General features: G+C 36.6%; 2 protein-coding genes across 2 annotated transcripts; both read left to right on the top strand.

Annotated features, from left to right (window-relative positions):
- The first annotated feature begins 14,325 nt into the window (after positions 1-14,325).
- Positions 14,326-20,319, top strand: LOC132284008 (disease resistance protein TAO1-like). The gene is made up of 8 exons (XM_059786070.1): positions 14,326-14,842; positions 15,555-16,650; positions 17,561-17,845; positions 17,936-18,260; positions 18,404-18,636; positions 18,701-18,967; positions 19,046-19,252; positions 19,319-20,319. The coding sequence occupies exons 2-8, from the start codon at positions 15,667-15,669 to the stop codon at positions 20,036-20,038; spliced, it is 3,021 nt and encodes a 1,006-aa protein (XP_059642053.1). The 5' UTR covers positions 14,326-14,842; positions 15,555-15,666; the 3' UTR covers positions 20,039-20,319.
- LOC132281682 (disease resistance protein L6-like) lies at positions 14,331-14,846 on the top strand. The gene has a single exon (XM_059783360.1). The coding sequence runs from the start codon at positions 14,331-14,333 to the stop codon at positions 14,844-14,846; it is 516 nt and encodes a 171-aa protein (XP_059639343.1).
- Positions 20,320-20,564: the final 245 nt, after the last annotated feature.

Raw genomic sequence — 20,564 nt, forward strand, 5'->3', positions numbered from 1 at the left:
TGTGATACTTGTGATTATTTAAGTTAATTGTTTTAATTATTTATTTGGCTTTAATTCTCTGTAAATTGTATGTTATTTTCTGTTTTACGGTTAACTTGGAATTTTTATTGTTTCTTTAATTGAATTAGTAATTACATGTTTTAATTTATGACTAGGTATAAAAGTGTGGTTAGGGATTTAGTTCTGTTTAGGTTTAATTTAAATGAGCCGACAGGGTTTATAAACTAGGTTGTGTTTATGGGCCGCGTTTCAGACTATAGATATAATTGGACTTAAGGTTTAGTAAAATCCTATAAATATATGTTAGATGGTTGGTTAGGGTTTGAGAACCATAACAAAACCTATACGACTGTGGAGACAAAGGAAGAACAGAGAGGGTTCACGTTGGTTTTTCGTCGGACCTTTAGAGACGGCGTAGAGATTTTTGGACAAAGATCTCAAAGGCAAGTTCTAACCTTACTCTCTCCCTTATACTCGTGTTCTTTGCATACTCAATGGTTCCAGGATGAATTACATGTTTAAAAATAAAAACCGTTATCTATTTCATGCTTAGAGTGTAACTGAAACTGAATTTGGTTTAAAAATTGGAAACTGTTTAACTTTGAACTGTCTTATTTAATTCTTGGTTTAATCCATATTAGTAGCATAATAAGGACTGAGTTAAGGACTGGAATCTTCTAGGATTAAGTGAAACTCTCTGAAAACCTCTTCTGTGAAGTGTCGGAGGCGTAAACGGCGACCGGAGAGGAGAACACGAAGAAGAGGAGGGAGAGAGCCGGCTCCTATTGGATTGGAGCCGGCTCCCCTTAGACTGGAGGCGGCTCCAATGGTCTAGGAGCCGGCTCCAGGGCCATTGGAGGCGGCTCCAATATTCTGGAGCCGGCTCCAGGTTGTTTATTCGTGAGTTTTTGATTCTGTTGGTTGTTTTCCAATTTTGCAGTGATTAGGCTTCCTAGTGATTGTTTTAATATGTTTTAGTGGAGAATGAATACTGTAATGGATGGTTTAGGAGTGGTCTAGGGTAAACGTAAATATGCAAAGACCAGATTAACATAGAATTGGACACAAAGCATTAATCATTAGGATTACATGGAGTTAATTACGAATGTCTCATAGACTATGTGGATTTGGAGTTTCTAATTTCTTAATTATATTAGAAATTTTCTGTGAGAGCTTGTCCACTCGAATTATATGTTCATGGAAATAGAAATTATGCTAAAAATTTATATTTCACTGAAAATTAGTTGATGATTAAATTTAACGATTAGTGCGTCAAGTTGTTGGACAGGAAACTATAAGTATAATAGATTACTTATATTTATTTTGCATGCTATAGATTTGAGTGGGAAAATATTTATTTAGGCTCTGTTAATTCTATGGAAACTGGGAATAGGTCATAATTACAAATAAAGCCCTGTATGATCAAATTATGGATTCTGAATTGGCTTACTTAAGCATGTTTGTTAATCTGTTCTAACATGTTTAGTTTGGAACTGTTGGTATTGACATTTATATGGTCATTATTTTATCAACTGTGAATGTAAGTAAGCATGTTGATTATCTATTTCAATATGCATAGTGAGGAGTAGTTGACATTGATATTTATATTTTCAATGTGAATCAATTATTGGTATTTTTAAGAATGGTTGCTAATGCATTCTATTATGTTTAGTATGGAATTGTTGATATTGTTGTTATAATTATCGATGCTTTATCAACTATTGGACGGATTTGATTGTATGTACCGGTATGGGACGGTGACATACTAGGTTTGGATTAGCTCAAATTGCTAAGTCCTACCTATTTTGGAGTAAGGGCACGGGTTATAAAATACAATCCTCCTTATATATATAAGTCGGTACGGTTGAATACGCCGAGTGACTTACTGGATTTCTTGTGGATGGATAGAAACGGAGTTTAGATATATTTTTATGTTACCGTGTCATGAGCTTGAGTCTCAGTGTCGACGGTTAGGGTGCGTATATGCAGTTGGATGTGTAGCTGACTGTGAAGGTTGAGGTATACCCTGTTTAGGTTTAGGTACTCATATCCACTCAGGTGCGTATTGTGTGATGCCTTCTATCCAGGTTGAGACCCCCTTCATGGCCTAGCGAGAGTCCAGTAGTGTGGATATATTTATGTACGGATTATTAGTTGTTGTTGAACTATTTAGTTTGTACATGCGTATCGAGTCTCTGCTTGGATTGTAGTAGGATAGAACTTGTTCGTGGGCCTGACCCACTCCTATTTTTCAGGTGTACGTCAGTTCCAGGCTTGAGCTTGTTCGTGCTGTGCAGAGACGATCTTCCATTCTACCGACGATGTAGGATTTCTTTCCAGATCTTGGATTTGGGTTTTATCTTTCATTTTACTTTCATTTAGTGTGAGATTTTTATTAGGGGTCCACTAGAGATGGATTCCCGAGTTGTTCAAATTATGGATATTTGGTTTATCAACTTTAAGTATTTAATTATTTAAGGATTATCTTTTAGTTTCTTTTCAGCTTTAAACTTTCATTTCTTAATTCATTTTGTATTCCGTGTTCGCTATAACATATTAATTGTTTGATATTCCCTCGGGTTTGGGCCTGGGCCTGATCAACCCGTGTCTCGGATCCGAGGGGTATCACAGAAGGCAAACAGCAGGGGTTTCCACCAGTGGTTTGGCGTTGAATGTTGAAAGTAGAGGCAATGGTTCAAACAAGAAGAAGGGCAACTATAATAGAAACAGAGGCAAAGCCAAGTCAATGAATGGAAGGACACAGTCTCAAAATTTCAGGAATTCCACGGATCTTAATGACGTTGAGTGTTGGAATTGTGGAAAGAAGGGACATTACCGTGTTGATTACAGACTTCCAAAGAAAGGAACCAAAAGAAAAACTGAAGCAAACTTTGTCTCAGAATAATCAGATGATGCATTAATATGCTCTTTGGAGAGCAAGGAGGACTCATGGGTTTTAGATTCCGGCTCATCGTTTCATGGCACCTCAAACAAAGAGCTATTTAATAGCTATGAACCGAGTAACCTTAGCAAGGTGTATCTTGGTGATGACTAGCCTTGCAGCGTCATTGGCAAGGGTGAAGTGCAAATCAAGTTGAATGGGTTAGCTTGGAAGTTGAAGGATGTGAGACACATCCCTGACTTGAGGAAGAATCTGATTTCGGTGAGACAATTGTCAGATGAAGGTTTTGTTACAACCTTCAATGGAGACTCGTGGAAAGTTTCCAGAGGCGCTATGACCATTACACGTGGTAAGAAATCTGGCACTCTCTGCACAACTACCAGTGCTTGTGGGTCTATAACAGTTGCAGAAAACAGAGAAGATCATAACATTTGGCACCAAAGACTAGGTCACATAAGTGAAAGGGGGCTCAAGATTATGCACTCAAAGGGGAAACTACCAGGCATACGAGCAATTGATATTGACTTCTGTGAGAGTTATGTGATGGGCAAGCAAAAGAGGGTCAGTTTCAAGAAGAGTGGCAGAGATCTCAGAAAGGAAAAACTTGAGTTAGTTCACACAGATGTTTGGGGGCTAACCACTGTTTCATTCATTAGTGGAAAATCATACTTCGTGACTTTCATTGATGATCACACGAGGAAGGTATGGGTTTATTTTTTGAAGCATAAATCTGAGGTATTTGATGTGTTCAAGAAGTGGAAGGCCATGGTGGAGAATGAGACAGGTTTGAAGATCAAGAGGTTGAGATCAGACAATGGTGGTGAGTATGAAGACACTGGGTTCAAGAAGTTCTGTTTTGATAATGGGATCAGATTAAAAAGGACTGTGCAAGGAAGCCCACAGCAAAATGGGGGTGGCAGAACGGATGAACCGAACATTGACAGAAAGAGCCAGAAGCATGAGCATACATTCAGGTTTACCCAAACAGTTTTGGTCAGAAGCAGTCAATACAGCATCCTACCTAATTAATTGTGGACCATCGGTGCCTTTAGAGCATCGAATACCAGAAGAGGTATGGAGTGGCAAAGAGGTAAATCTTTCATGATTGAAAGTTTTTGGTTGTATTGCATATGCGCATATTAGTGACCATGCTAGGGGAAAGCTCGACCCTAAGTCACTGAAATGTATCTTCGTTGGGTATGGCAAAGATGAGTTTGGTTATCGACTCTGGGATAATCAGAACAAGAAAATCATCAGAAGTAGAGATGTGATTTTCAATGAGAAGGTGATGTACAAGGATAGAGATGCAACACAGTTAACTAGTCCTGTACAGAGTAAGCCCGAGCTAATTGAGTTGGATGATGATCCAGAGAGCGTTGATGCGGAGCAGACAGATGGGGGTTCTTGGCCAGAACTCACAGAACATAGTTCACCGCAAATTCCAACTCCTATACCTGCACCTAAAAGGTCTACGTGACCTCATGTACCGAATAGGAAATATTTGGATTATATGTTGCTCACAGATGATGGTGAGCCTGAATGCTATGATAAAGCATGTCAGGTTGAAGATGCTAGCAAGTGGGAGCTTGCAATGGAAGATGAGATGAAATCCCTTATCTCCAACAAAACATGGGAACTAGCCAAGTTGCCCATGGGGAAGAAAGCTCTTCACAACAAATGGGTGTACAGGGTAAAAGAGGAACACGATGGTTCCAAGAGATACAAGGCGCGATTGGTGGTCAAAGGCTTTCAGCAAAAGCAAGGCATTGACTACACATATATTTTTTCCCCGGTTGTGAAACTGAGTACCATTCGCTCAGTTCTTAGCATTGTTGCAGCAGAGGGGTTGCACCTTGAGCAGTTAGATGTCAAAATTGCTTTCCTCCATGGTGACCTAGAGGAGGAGATTTACATGTAACAACCGGAGGGTTTCTCAGTCAAAGGAAAAGAGAAACTAGTGTGCAAGTTGAAGAAAAGCTTATATGGTTTAAAGCAAGCCCCGAGGCAGTGGTTCAAGAAGTTTGATGGTTTTATAAAGTGACATGGCTACAACAAGTGCAACGCTGACCATTGCTGCTACTTCAAGAGGTTTAAGTCAAGTTTCATTATCCTTCTACTTTATGTTGATGACATGTTAGTGGCAGGTTCTGATTTTGAAGAAGCAAATTGAAGAAGCAATTGTCTAGTGAATTCGAGATGAAGGATCTTGGTGCAGTGAAGCAGATTCTTGGGATGAGGATTAGCAGAGACAAACATAAAGGTATTTTGCAGTTGTCTCAGGCTGAGTACATTGAACGGGTTCTGAAGAGGTTCAACATGAATAATGTTAAGGCGGTGAGTACTCCTTTAGCTAATCACTTCCGCTTATCTCAAGATCAGTGTCTGAAGATAGAAGATGAGAAAAACTTCATGGCTAAAATTCCATATGCCTCAGTCATGCGAAGTTTGATATATGCCATGGTGTGCACAAGACCAGACATTGCATATGCAGTGGGAGTAGTAAGCATGTTCATGAAGGATCCGGGAAAGCTACACTGGGAAGCAGTAAAGTGGATATTGAGATATCTATGGGGTACCACAGATAGATATTTATGTTTTAGAAGGGGTGAAGTGAAGCTACATGGTTATGTAGATTCAGACTTTGCTGGTGAGGTGGACCACAGAAGAAGTACTATCGGGTATGTATTCATGGTGGGTACAACTGCAGTTAGTTGGGTTTCGCAAATACAGAGGATTATAGAGTTATCTACTTTAGAGGCAGAGTATGTGGCGATGACAAAGGCAGCAAGGAGATGCTTTGGTTACAAGGTTTGTTAACAGAGTTGGGATTCGAACAGGTGAAGAATGTTTTGCACAGTGATAGTCAGAGTGCGAAACATCTGGTAAAGAATTCAGCATTTCATTCAAGGACCAAGCATATAGGACTTCGGTATCACTTTATCAGATCTTTGTTAGAAGATGGGGTGTTGACACTTGAGAAAATACTTCGCATCAAGAATCCGGCTGACATGTTGACCAAGACAGTGACCATGGAGAAACTGAAGTTGTGCGCAACTTCAGTTGGTCTTCTAGCTTGAAGACAGAAAGAAACGCATCGACATGTATGGGACATGCATGAGAAGAAGATAGAATGGGTTTACAAGTGCTCCAGACTCTAAGTGGGAGATTGTTGTGGTTTTGTGGAGTCTGATTAGGTGGAAGATTTTTAGGAAAATTTAATTATATAGAAACTTCAAGAGCACTGAATTTTAGGGAAAATTTAGTTTCCTAATCTGTTAGGGAAAATTCAGTTTCCTAATCTAATTTGACTTCCTTATTGGTTTAAGGAAAATTCAGTTTCCTGATCTGATTTAATTTCCTTGTTGGTTTTGGATTCTACAAAAGGCAAGTTCTTGTAGGACAAGTTTGGGACTCTATAAATAGGGGTGAAAATTAGAGATAAATGTGTGCCAATACAAAAGAGAGCAATTGAGAGAGATTAAGAGAGAATTCTCCTTGTAATTCTTCATATTTTTCATAATGAATTTGTTCGGTGTGCTCTATGGACATAACCCTAAGATTTGGGTGAACCATGTATATCTTGTGTTCTTGTGTGATTTTTTTTCTTTGTAATTGCTTGATTATTCTTCGAATAACGTGCGTTGTTATTTTGCGTTTCCGCCACAACAACTGGAATCAAATTCGGTTGATTGTGTAGTGCAACTCTAACACAAGGAGGCCTTCCGTCAGCACGAGAGCCGATTCGGTGAAAGTATTGTTAAGGAATGGAAGGAGGCACTGAGGGAAGTTGGAGGGAAGTTGGAGCATTGAAGGACTGGCAACTGAATATAGAAATTCATGGGAAAAGCCCCTTATTTATTTTATAGGATACAAATTTCATAAACAATGGATATTACTGTGTCTATTGAAGCAATGGATGAAAATCTATTCAAAGTTTCTGTCATTTGGTGGGTTTGATCAAAATCAAAATTATAGTAGGGGAGTAGAAACAAAATTGAGAGACGAATATTTGGTGGGTTTTGTGAGTTAGCTAGTCACTAAAATGATTTTAAATCAGTTAAATTAATAATTATAATCTAAAGTCAGAATAAATAACCAAAAATTTTCCTTCTTTTTTTTTATGCTTAGTTTCTTAGATGAAAAGTCAGGAAATAGAAAATTTTCAACTTTTGATTATTGAAGATATCAAGAAAAAGGATAATTTTTGGGAAGATGAGTCCCTCAATCACATAATTAATTACCGAAGCATTCCTGTAAACAAGCACAGAAAGTAAAATTTTTTTTTTTAATTGGTACTCACATACACGTCTCTTCTGAGATTTAAACTACTAACCTCCCAAAATGATATAAGAGGCTGATACTGATAAGCCACTGGCCCTTTAGTCAGAAAAAGTATTATTATCTAGTGCACTTCCATATTTTTCAAATTTTTTCTCCTATAACTTTCTTATAAATGTTCCATCTTAACAAAATACTTGCAACAAAATTTATTTTCTTTTCATTAACTTCAATTTCTATTATTTTCACTTATCAACAAATAATTTGTAGGTGAACTGTTTACTTTCCATAAAACCTATTTAGCATTTGAAACTGAAAAGTGAAGTAGTTTTTAAAATTTTCAGTTTTATCACTTTTATCAAACCAAATCAATTTTTCATAATTATTCTTTTTTTTATTTATTTAAAAAGAAGAAGAAGAAGAAGAAGAAGAAGAAGAAGAAGACGAAGAAGAAAAGAAAAACCTCTTTGTTAGTACGGAGCATTTCAGCTCTTAAAAATGGTTGTGATGTGGATTACAACGATTGGAGTATAAGGCGTAAAGAGCTAGACAATTAGGTCTCCAATTATCCTTTTCCAAACCGAAAATGTATTTCAAACCCTTGACACTGCAAGTAATGCATAAGAAAAATCAAACAAAGTTTAATTTGTTTTAAATAAATAAATAATCCGTATCATTTATTTCTATTCCATTAAAATGGATATCTATTGTTCACTTTTCAAGGCACTAACATGAGGAAGAACTTGTAAAGATCATTGTTCAAAGAGTGTTATTAGAGTTGAAGAAGAATTACATGTTTGATGCAAGCACTTCTTTGAGCTCTTCGTCCAGGTCCCTTCCAGGAGGCGAATACGACAGTCTTTTCGAATTTCAGAGGCTCAGACACTCGCAAAACATTCACATATCACCTATATGCCTCTCTCAAATCTGGAAGTTACGAGAAGGCCTTCCGTCAGCACGAGAGCCAATTCAGTGATAGTACTGATAAGGAATGGAAGGAGGCAGGTTGGAGCAATAAGGGGCTGGGATGCCAAGAAACAAGCTGATGGGTAATTTCTTCCTACTAATAAACCCCTTATGTTAAAAGCATAGAAATTTCATAAACAAGGGTTAAATTTCTATGGATATTTTTGTGTCTATTGAAGCAATGGATGAATATCTATTTAAAGCTTCTGTCATTTGGTGGATTTGAAATTAAAATTATATTAGGGGAGCAGAAACAAAATTGAAACAAGAATTTTTAAGATTATTGGTTTTATGACTTACTACTAGTCACTAAATGAACTTAAAATCAGTTTTAATTAAAAATATATTAAAAAAATTAATAATTATAGCCTAAAATCATAATAAGTAAGCTCATATGCTCCCTTTTTTCATTTAAGCTTACTTTGTTAGATGACAAGTACAGGAAATAGAAAATTTTCAACTTTTGAAGATTAAAGATATTGAGAAAAAGGAGATTTTTTGGGACAACGAGTCCTTCAATCATTAATAATTAATTGGGTAAATTGTACTTACACTCCCTTAGGTTTGCCCACAACTTAGGTACTTTATGGACAGTGACACCCTATTTCATAAATGACATCCAAACACAATCTTAATGACTTGAAATGTCTAATATGCTCCAAAGTAAAACATTATATTTTTATCCAAAATATCAGCTCACCTAAAATTACCAAATTACCCTCCATCAATATACACACGATACATTTTTCTATCTGCAATAACACTTGGGTCAACCACAACACCACCCCACCATCGCCGCCTTCACTATCGCCTAACCATGCTCTCTCTCTCTCTCTCTCTCTCTCTCTCTCTCCACATGCCACTGCAACACTCCTACCCCTCCTCTCCCCCACCCAACCCAACCCCACCACCACGACCACTGTTACAAGCCCGCGACAAAGAGAGTAAGGAGGAAACAAGGCTGGCAAGAGTTGGTGAGATCGCGTCGATGGCAGCGGCGATGCAACTGGCCAACTAATCGCGTTTCCCCCACGCGCCACCACTCTATAAAGACAAACCTATGTGTAAATCTAATGCATATTGTTGAAATATTTTATATATATATGTGTGTGTGTGTGTGTGTGTATTGTAGTGGTTAGGTGGTCACTCAACCCCATTCCCTATTTTAAGCTTCCTTTTTCCCTTTTTTCCTCCTTGATTTACTCCATGCACCTTTATCCCCTATATATTTGTGTATCAATTCAACGTAACATCGTCAAGTAATATAACACTTAGTGGCATGGCTCTTGATTCATAGATGTAGAACTTAATGCCGAACCATGTAAATCTCTGTGTGTTCATCTTTCGCTTATTTTTTATCTTGCATTTTATATATGTGCTCGTATCTGAAATTCTACTTGGTATCAGAGCCACTGTCGAAGATGGAGGCATAAGCTTCATCTATGGTCTGAGGAGACATTGTTGATCCATCATCTGAGGAGACGTGGTAGCATAGCTCATCTATGGTCTGAGGAGACATTTTTGATTCGTGGTCTGAGGAGACGTGGTAGCAGCTTTGCCTTGTTGTGGCTGCCAGTGTGTTCGGCAGCTTACCGGCTTTAGTTCTGGCGTTGCTCTAGCCTTTCCCTACATTGTTCCGGTATTTCCCAACGTTGTTCCAGTCTTTCTCGACGTTATTCCGACTTTTCAGATGCTTTTTCAATCCATATTGTTTTCAAGATTTTATCTCCAAACTCAAGTTGGTTTCCAGAAACCCATTTTGAGTTTGCGGGGAGTGTTGGAATATGTATTATATATTGCATTGGTTAGGTGGCCACTCAATCCTATTCCCTATTTCAAGTTTCCTTTTTTTCTTCTTTCCTCCTTACTTTATTTCTTTTGTCTGCAACCTATTTCCCTTCTTTCTTCCTTAATTTACTCCCTTTGTCTACACCTTTATACCCTTTATATTTGTGTATTAATTCAATGTAACATCTTCAAGTAATGCAACACTTAGTAGTTCTTGATCTATAAATGTAGACTTTAGTACCGAACCATATAATCATATTCCGCTTATTCTTGATCTTGCATTTTATATATGTGCTCATATATGAAATTCTACACATATCCACGTGCCCATTCACCTACGCGTCACCCATCTACTGTCGCTGCTTTTCTGGTGTTTGATCCCTTTACCATTGGCACCCTTCACCGTCAGCACTCTTTTCTTCATAATTGGCGGCACCAATATCTGAAATCATCGGTTCCAGTACCAAATCCTCACTGAAGGCGATCATTCCTTCACCATCGGTGCTCTTTTCTTCATCAACGGCGTCATGACCACTACATCACCAGCTTCTTCATCACCAGCTTCTTCACCATTGTCATCCTCGGCATGGGCCTCAACGCCAAGCCCGACCTCACCATCATCGTTGTCTGCACTGCAAACCTCAAAGCAGCGGATTCTACGAGAAAATTTCCCTTCCAAACACAGGTTCAAGTTCGAATGAAATGCTGCAGAAAAAGCCTAAAATAGACTACTGGTTTTGATTTCTTAGCCTGAGCTTTCACGCATTTCTTTATATAGGTAGATACGCTTGTGCGAGAGGGACTGAAGGATGCTTTGGTTTTTGACCATCATCATCTTCTCATTGCAAATTTTTGGGGTATATATGTATATATGTGTGCGTATACATATATATATATATATGTACATATATATAAGAGAGAAGGAAGAGACGAAAGAAGCGGTGGTGGTGGTTCGAGGTGGTGGTGACGGCACTGTGGGTAGGGGATTGAGATTGTTTAGCTTTTATTTGTTTTTTTAATTCATTAGGGTCATTTTGGTCAATTAAATGGAAGTTATAGAGGTAGTTTAAAGATTTATATCGGTCAAATCAGAAGTCACCGGGTAATTGCATATTTTTATCATGCTAGAAGTGTCTTTGTTCAATTTTTCAGACCCGGGAAGGGGTAATTGAACCACACTCACCCTAATTTATGTCTACTTGTCTTTTAGGCAAACTTAAAAGGTATGAGGACAAATTACCATAATTAATTATCAAACCATTCCCGTAAAAAATCACACAAACTATTATATTCTCAAGTAGAATTCCATGTTTTTCAAATCAAGAAAGGAAAATGTTATGAGAACTGAACCAAACAACCGAATGAAAGGTCGAACTTAACGTGGCTCGGCCACGTTAGATTGTTTCCTAAAAGTATAAAGGCGTGAGATGCTCTGTCTCTTCGTTTCTCTCTCCTCGTTTTCTTTAATTATCGGTTTTTCTTTTCTATTCAATCTTAGCTCAATTGATTTAGATTTTGTCCCTCTCCTTTTGATTTTGTAAAATTAAAGATAAAATAAAAAATTAAAATTTCTTCATTTTTTGCCAATACATAAGGTATAAAATAAAAATAATAAAAAAATAAAAAAAAAAACCTACAACTTTTGTTTCTGTCTTTCAAATTTTGTATCCATAAAAATCAAACAGAAACTTTAATATGTGTATACGTTCCATCCAAAGGTTTGCACCAGTCCCAAACTAGAATTAATCTTGAGAAATTTGACCACTAGATTGAGAGAGAGAGAGGATAGATAAGAACAGTTGATGAAGAACATGAGAGAAAAACGAAGAGGAAAAGAGAGAAAAAGAAGTTAGCGTCTTACGCGTAGTGAAATTGTGTGACATGGCTATGGCCACGTCAAATTCGGTGTTATTTTCGGTAGAAACCTTTGGTTTCTCTATCGCTGCTCATCAAGAAATGGTATTCTCCTTTAACATTCTTATAAATGTTACATCTTATATGATTAAAACCCTATAAAATATTTTCCAAGTAGTGTCTTGGAGGACAATAATTTTTCTTCCAGACTGTTGGACTGTATGTTTTTTTTTTTTTTTTTCAATTTATTAGTATTATTATTTGGCTGGTGATTTATTGTTTGTCTTTTAAGAGTGTGTTTATCAATTCAGGTTATGGTTCGAAACATTATGAAACATTCAAACGTTGGTTGTCAATAACCTGAACAGGTATGGAAATTGCTACTACAAAAAGAAAAGGGAAAATGGTCTCATAACTCAACAATCAAATATTGACACACTGGATAATCTTCTCGTAGTTTGGTTTTTGCTTAGGAAAAAAACAAAAGCCATGAATGTTGTATAATGTGACCATGACGTGCAGGACCTGGATTTGGTGTAGTTGATTTTTAAATAAGTTGTCCAGAAACTATATGCTTCTAGTAAGTCTTCAATTATAATCAGTACTCAAGAGCAAGTCATATTATGATCTCTCAAATGAGCATGGGTCATAGCAACATGTTTGTTCTCTTGTTGCTCTCTGGTTTCATCATGTATGGCTTGTAACCTTAACCCACGTAACATCTCCGAACTGAAATGTGAGCAAAAAATTATTTTCAACCTTCTAAAGCCAATAATTAGATGTTTCCAAGCTTATTTTGGTGGTTTGCAAAAACCAAAAGGTCAAACCATTTTAAGTGTAAGTGGTGGTTGAAATTCAATGTTAGACTATGTGAAGTTAGTTAAGTAATTTTTCAAATTCCTTAGATTGTTTGATACTTAGAGAGTTATCCGAATATAAAAATTGGATTATTTGTTGCCTAAAAGGCTGCCTATCAGAAGCTAGGAAATTTAGATTGCCTAAAATGATGTTTATGAGAAACAAATGAAATTAAGACTGTTCAATGGTTAAAAGGTTGGTTATTTTTGACAATGAGTTATTATTATTTTCTTTCCTTTTTTTCGTTTAGTTAAAGTAATTGAGCTTGAGGCATGATATGCAGCCTATTTATTTACATTTTGCCTTTATTTTTATAGGTAACAGAGTTGAGATTGAAAAAACTGAACTACGTGCAGAAACCGGCCGGTGTTAAGAACTGGAGATAGAACTGAAGCTGCACAATAAACAATGTTCCGGTTGCTTATATGGTGCATAAGAGATGTTTCTTTCTTTTTTCTTTTTCTTCTTCTTCTTTATTTTTATTTTTATTTTTGTAGGAAGAGTATATTATGAAATTCAAAATAAATTCTGTACAAGCTGCGATTTGAATTAAAGATGGACAGAGAGAGAGAGAGAGAGAGAGAGAGTGGCGTTTGGTGTATCATTATTTTCATTGATTCAAATTTTACAACTTAATATTTTTGCTAGATGTTTACTCCCTCCTATAAAACACTTCAAAATTGTAGCAATTTTCTCCTTGGGTTCAAAGCTGTTGCATAGTTGTCACGAGTCCAATAGGTTTTTCAATTATTTTTTGGCTTAATTAAGGCAGCCCGATGATAACGAACATGACTAGTATATAGTGAGATGCCATTGATATAATAATACTGGTTAGGTCTATTTTAGTCTTTCCTTCTTGTACACTAAAATAAATCACGCCAAAATTGTATAATTATGCAAGTTTTGACAATTACAAAATTCGGCCAAATAAATTGAAAATCACAATCCAAAAGTATAAAATTGTATTGTCAAGTAAAATTGATAAATATAACTCTATCCCATCAAATATTAATAATTACATTGAAATCTAAATTTGAAAGATATAACATTTTGAACCACAAAAATAATTTTATTTATTTAAAATTTCCAACATGAAATTCCTCACAGCCCTATTTTTGTCTTTATTCTTCATCTTCCAATAAGGTTGATCAATTTTCAGTTATAGTTTGATACATTTTAGCAAGCCCATTTTCCAATCAAATTAATCAATTTGATATGTTCCATTTAGATCCAGTCATGTCAAGCAAGAATTGAAAGTATTATAACATAGATATAGGGTGAATCATTTAAGTTTAACAATATGCATAGGGGAGTATTTAGTCGAGTCTTGCATCGATAAATTTTAAATAAGTAAGAGATAAATGATTTATTTATAATCCTTGCCGATATATATTTCAATTGTTTAACTCTATTTTATTATTATTATTTTATTTTATTTTTTGGTCTTCCAGGAGTAGAAGAGATGGGTCCCAGGACTGAGAAAAGTTCATTGGTAGGAAAAAGTTGTCTCCATTTTGTCTTTTAAATATTCGTTGAATAGAGCTGACTCAGAGAACTGAAGTTGGGTTTCTTCTCTATTGTTGTTGGTTGGGAGATCTGAGGAGGAGCTTCGCAAATCCATTGACGAACTCCAAAGTGAGGGAAAAGAGAGAGACCTGATCGATCGGTTTCTTCTCTATCCTAAATGGAGTTTGATGCAAGCCCTTTTTTGCCCTTTTCTTCATCCAGGTCCCTTCCAGGAGCCGAATACGACGTCTTCTTGAGTTTTAGAGGCTCAGACACTCGCATAAACTTCACAGATCACCTATATTTCGCTCTCGTCGATGTAGGTGTTCGACCCTTTCGGGACGATTACGAGCCCAGCATAGGAAAAGAGATCGGCGCTGAACTCATCAAAGCAATCGCAGAATCGAAGATCTCGATCCCAATCTTATCCAAAAACTATGCTTCCAGTAAATGGTGCCTCCGTGAGCTCGCTAAGATGGTGGAGTGCAGGAGAACTACGGGACGACCGATTCTACCCATCTTCTACGATGTCGAACCATCAGAGGTGCGGCATCAATATGGGAGTTACGGGGAGGCCTTCCTTCAGCACGAGAGACTATTCAGTGAAAGTACTGTTAATGAATGGAAGGAGGCACTGAGGGAGGTTGGAGCATTGAGCGGCTGGCATCTGAATACAGAAGAATTTCATGGGTAATACATTCCTGCCAAAGCCCCTTATTTGTTTTATATCATAATGTACAAATTTCACATACATGGAATAAAATTATATTTAAACCCTGGATTGTGTCTATTGAGGAAATGGATGAAAATCTATTTAAAGTTTCTGTCATTTGGTGGGTTTGATCAAAATAAAAAATTATACTAGGGGAGCATAAACAAAATTGAAACAAGAATTTTGAAGATTCTTGGTTTTGTGACTTAGCTAGTCACTCGAATGACTTAAATTCAGTTAAATTAGTCATTATAACCAAAAGTCCGAATAAATAACCAAAAATTTTCCACTTCTTTTTGTTTATGCTTAGTTTGTTTGATGAAAAGTCCAGGAAATAGAAAATTTTCAACTTTTGATTACTAAAGATATCAAGAAAAAAGGAGAATTTTTGGGAAGATGAGTAGTCCTTCAATCTCATAATTAACTACCAAAGCATTCCTGTAAAAAAGCACAGAAAGTATTATTCTCAAGTGGATTTTCATGTTTTTCAAATCATAAATGGTATTCTCCTATAACTTTCAAATAAATGTTCCATCTTAACCGAATACTTGCAACAAAATTTATTGTCTTTTCATTATTTTCACTTATCAACACTATTTTCTTCATAATCAAAATGGAGTTTTATTGTTTACTTTAATATCTTTCAAAGCACTAATTATTTGTTCTATTTTCCACCTTCACATCAATCAGGCATGAGGGAGAACCTATAAAGATGATTGTTCAAGCAGTGTTGTTAGAGTTGAAGAGGAATTACATGTTTTTAACTGACAAGTTGATTTGAATCGATCATCATGTAAATGTAATGATGGCATTACTAAATGTTAGCTCCAATGATGTACAAATTGTCGGTATATGTGGCATCGGTGGTATTGGCAAGACAACTATTGCCAAGGTCATCTACAACAAACTCATTCAAAATTTTGATTGTTGTAGCTTCCTTGAAAATGTTCGAGAATCAGCAAAACAACACAATGGTCTTGTGAGTTTGCAGAAACAGCTTCTTACTGAAACTTTAAATTTGCGTCCTGACATTGCTGATGTTAATAGTGGAATCGACATGATTAAACGTAGATTTCTAAGAAAGAAAGTTCTCCTTGTTCTTGATGATGTTACTGAAAGGTCACAACTTGATTGTCTCGTCGGGAACTGCATTTGGTTTGGTCCAGGAAGTAGAATCATAGTTACAACTAGAGACAAACATGTTTTAGGGGCTCTTGAAGTTAATGGGATTTATGAACCCCCATTCATGGACTCCGAACAAGCTCTTCAACTTTTCAGTATGCATGCCTTTAGAAGTAAGTTTCCACCAGAAGCATATGATAGTATCTCTAGAGAAATTGTATCCACTGCTGCAGGTCTTCCTCTTGCTCTTGAAGTTATAGGTTCATTTTTATCTGACAAGGACTTAAAATCATGGAAAGAAACACTGATAGAGTTGGAGAAAATACCAGATGATCAAGTCTCAAAAAAGTGGATGATAAGTTATCAAGCATTAAACGATGCACAAAAACAAATATTTCTTGATATCGCATGTCTTTTTATCGGAATGGATAAGTCATATGCATTTTACATGTGGAATGATTGTGGCTATGATACAAAGACAGAAATTAATGTCCTTTGTCTCATGTCTTTGGTAAAAATTGGAGATGATAATGTGTTATGGATGCAAAACGAGTTAAGAGTTCTCGGTATGGAAATTGTCCGTAAAGAAGATTTCCTTGATCCAGGAAAGCGTAGCAGACTATGGGATCACGAGGAGGCCTTGGTCATACTGAAACAACGGGGGGTAAGATTTGTGCGCACCAAATTTTAGCCCCTTTTCTTCATCCTTATGCATGTCATCTCTTGTATTACATGTAAACACAAAATTGGGTTCATGGAAGTTCCTTTTTCTTTTCTTTTTTTCTTTTTCTGTGAAAGTTAATTTTTGTCTTTAATTTTTCTTCCCTAATTCAGTTTGTTTCATATTTTCTTCCACACCATATTGTTTCATAGGAGTCTTATGTGCTGTCAGTTTATTTATGCAAATTAAATATATTTTACATGATTTACATTTGGTAAATAAGTTGGTCTCAATCTGCTTTGGTGATGTTCAATGAAATGGTTGTATAGTTGGAACAAAAAGGTCCACCTACTCCCCTTAGAGCTAATAAATATCTTTTGATCTTCAAGCTATTGTTTTCTATGATGCTGTTATAGTTGTCTACATTTACTAATAAATAATTTTTTATTATGTTTTAGAAATTAGAAATCATTGAAATGAAGTTGAAAAAATAATAAATATTTTTAACTAAAACAGATGTAAATAGCTGCTAACAGTCATACTTTTGTTAGACTCCATAATATGGCCTTAAGAGGTTGTTTACTTATTGTTAAGGTTTTCCAATTTCAGGGGGAAAAAAGAGGTTGAAGCACTGATTTGCATTTGGTAAATTATTTGATGTCATTCTGCTTTCTTTGCTTCTGTTTGGCAGTCTTATACAACAATGATTTGTATGGATGAAATATGGATGAAACTAGAAGGGCCACCTTCTCCCCTTAGGGCTAAACGATCTATTTTTTCTTTTCTTTTCTTTTCTTTTAGTCTCCAAGCTATTGTTTTCTATGCTGCTGCCATGGACTACGTTGATTTGTGAATAGTTTATTGTTATGTTTTAGAATACGTTGCTTACTTATTTAAGGTTTTCCATTCGCAGGGAACAGAAATGGTTGAAGCCCTGAGCCTTGACTTTGAATTAGGATCTCAACCTCGCTTTACAAATAAGGAATTTGTGAAGCTAATAAAGTTAAGGTATCTCCAAATGTATGGTGCAGAACTTGTTGGGGATTTTAAGGATCTTCTTCCAAATTTAAGATGGCTTAATTGGCGTGGTTGTCCTTCAATATTTAAACCCGCCAATTTTCATTTGAAGAATCTAGTCATTCTTGATTTATCATACAGTGACGTCACAGAAGACTGGGGGGGTTGGAGTCAGATCAAGGTCTTGTAGAATATCTTTACATTTCTTTGTTCTCTCCCATCATATCATTGTTGCAAATTGATCTTTTTGGGCTGTTTTGTTTTTCAACAGACGGCAAAAAATTTGAAAGTTCTGAAACTTGCGTATTGTTCTATAAGGAGAACTCCGGACTTATCAACACATGCACTCTTAGAGATACTGATTCTTCGAGGTTGTGCATGTTTGAATGAAATAGGTCGATCCATTGGCAATATGAAGAAACTAAAAGTACTTGACATTTCAGAGACTCGTGTAAGGAAATTACCTGATGAAGTTCGTATGCTAGAGAAGCTGGAAATAAATGCCACTGATTGTTTTTATTTGAAGAGGGACATTCCAAGTTGCATTGGGGGACAATCGTCTGAAAGATTGGCTTTTCAGTTCAAAGGCCAAACAAGTAGGCCTCAGTCTACCATTGAGTTTGATACATTGTGGACTGCCTATGTTTCTTCCACCCGGGCCAAACTTGAAAACTTGAGATTTCATTTTTCTTTTGTTTATTACTTCCTATATTGAAACTGTTGTTCTCTTTGCTGGTAGATGAGGATGAAGATATTCTAGAAGAGAGCGAAAATGATGAGGGAGGTACTAAAACCATTAAATTACCAAGCAAGGTTGAAGGTGTGGCCGAAAGTGGTGATGTTAGCAATGATGGCCTTTCCTCCAGTGATGGTGAGGATGAGGAGGAAGAAATTGAAGAAGAGGAAGTGGAAATATTGGAAGGAGGAGAAGATGCTTTATACAAGGCCAAAGGAAAAGAGAGACGTTCTCAGGTATTTCCAACATGATTTTATCTGCTTTCCAACTTTTGGCTTTTACTTACACTTCCTTATCCAGGACCTCCTCACTGTTAAGAAAGAATTCAAACCCCAGTTCTTCTCTTCCGATGATGAAGACTTTTCAGGTGGAAAAGAAAGTGCTTCTAAGAATCTTCCTATTACCCAGCATTCCAGTAAAGCCCTCAAGAAGCGCAGCCCTTCCGAAAAAACAACTGGAAGGGTCGAAAGAAAGATTATCTCTGATTTGGAAAAAACTGAAGACTTCAATTTACCCCAAGATTCCCCAAAGCTGAAGAAGAAAAAGGTGTCTACAGAGATTGTTTTGGTAACCCCCTTATCACTCTTTCTCTTTTGACCAAAATATTTAGTGTTTTAAAATTCTTTTTTCATTCTTGATCCACAGGGCCCTTCCATGGGACACAATCTTCTTAACATTCATTTGGACCAACAAGTTGTACAAGGAGAAGATATAGCCCTTCAAGCCTCTATTATGGAAAGTTTGGCTAGTCAAGGTGGAAATAGTTTGCCATTTCCAGCTCCCACTATTGGAATTTCAATCCCTTCTGGTCCCATTGGAACTTCCACTGGCCCAGCACCTTCCATCCTAGAGGCAAGTCTTTTCGAATTTAAACTTCGCCTTCTTTCTTTCTAACGACTCACGTTCAAATCTTCTCAGGCTACACGTTCTTTGACAACTTCGGCACCTTTTATGATGAAAAGAAGAGCCCTTCCAGCCTTGGAAGATTTATACAAAATGATCAAAGCCACCAAATCTTCAAGTACATCAACATCAAGTGCTAGTGTGCTCATGCTTCCTGGTCCTTCAGATGAAACCATCATGCCAGCCAAAGAGCAGCTACTGTCATACCTCTCTCAAGATGTGGAAAAGGTAGTGTATTTCCATCAAAATCTGGCCAGCACTCTGAACACCCTCAAGAAGCATTCTGGATTTACTGAGAGTATCAAGATTTCTTTGAACAAGCTGCAGCATCAACTCCAATTCATTGTCTCCAATGTGGATTCAAGCTCTTCATCCATTGCAGAGTGTGAGAGGAAGGTGAAGCTTAGAGATAAGGCTTTTGAAGATTTCCAACTTGCATTGGAGCCTTATCCAGAGATTAGAGAACAAGCTGAGAAGCTTGCAAATCAAAAAGAGGTACTGACCGTGGAGCTGAACAGGATTCAGAAAGAATTGGAACAAATTGAACATGAAGAGTTTGAGTTGGATAAAACAGCAAGTGCCATTCTTACTGAGTCTGAGCCTTTCAAAAAGGATTGGGAAAGCCTGGTTAATGAACTCCCTCAGCTTGAGGATGCTAAGGCCAGAGCAGTTGACTCTCTTGAAGAGTCAAGGCGGCTTTGGATGGAATTTGGAGGCAAGCTTGCTTCCATTTAATCTTTTGTGGTTCTTTTCTTATGGCACTTCGTGGTTGCTTCTTTTTTTTTTTTTTTTTTTTTTGTGGAACTCTTAGTCTTTTGGAAATGGTAGAGAATAAATGTGTTTGCTAGAAGTTGTGAAAACGGTGTTAAAGCGGGGTGCGGAAGCTATTAGTTAATTTTAGTCGTTATTAACTCCTTTAACGATCTAGATATGATTTTTAGGTCAACTTACTCAATTTATAATTGATTAAATTATATGATCAATTAACCATCTACAATCATAAATATAAATACTGAAAAGTAAAGCAAGTTAAGGTTAGAGAGATTGTACCAGGATTTTTAACTGTTTGTATGGGAAAAACTTTGTGGACTGTTTAGCCCAAAGTAAAACGATTCACTATGTTTGAAACAAAGTACATACTCTGGCTCACACCCTATCGTTTTATCAAACACCAATTGTTAACAATCATCTGGCTTTGCAATGTTCCGTCTAACAGCAACTTGACCTCAGGCTTATGCTTGATCTTTATAGAAGAGTAGCA

Source organism: Cornus florida, unplaced genomic scaffold (genome assembly GCF_030987335.1).
Source record: "Cornus florida cultivar Cherokee Brave unplaced genomic scaffold, ASM3098733v1 CherokeeBrave_3.0.0_Hap2_Chr11, whole genome shotgun sequence".
NCBI classification, from domain to species: domain Eukaryota; kingdom Viridiplantae; phylum Streptophyta; class Magnoliopsida; order Cornales; family Cornaceae; genus Cornus; species Cornus florida.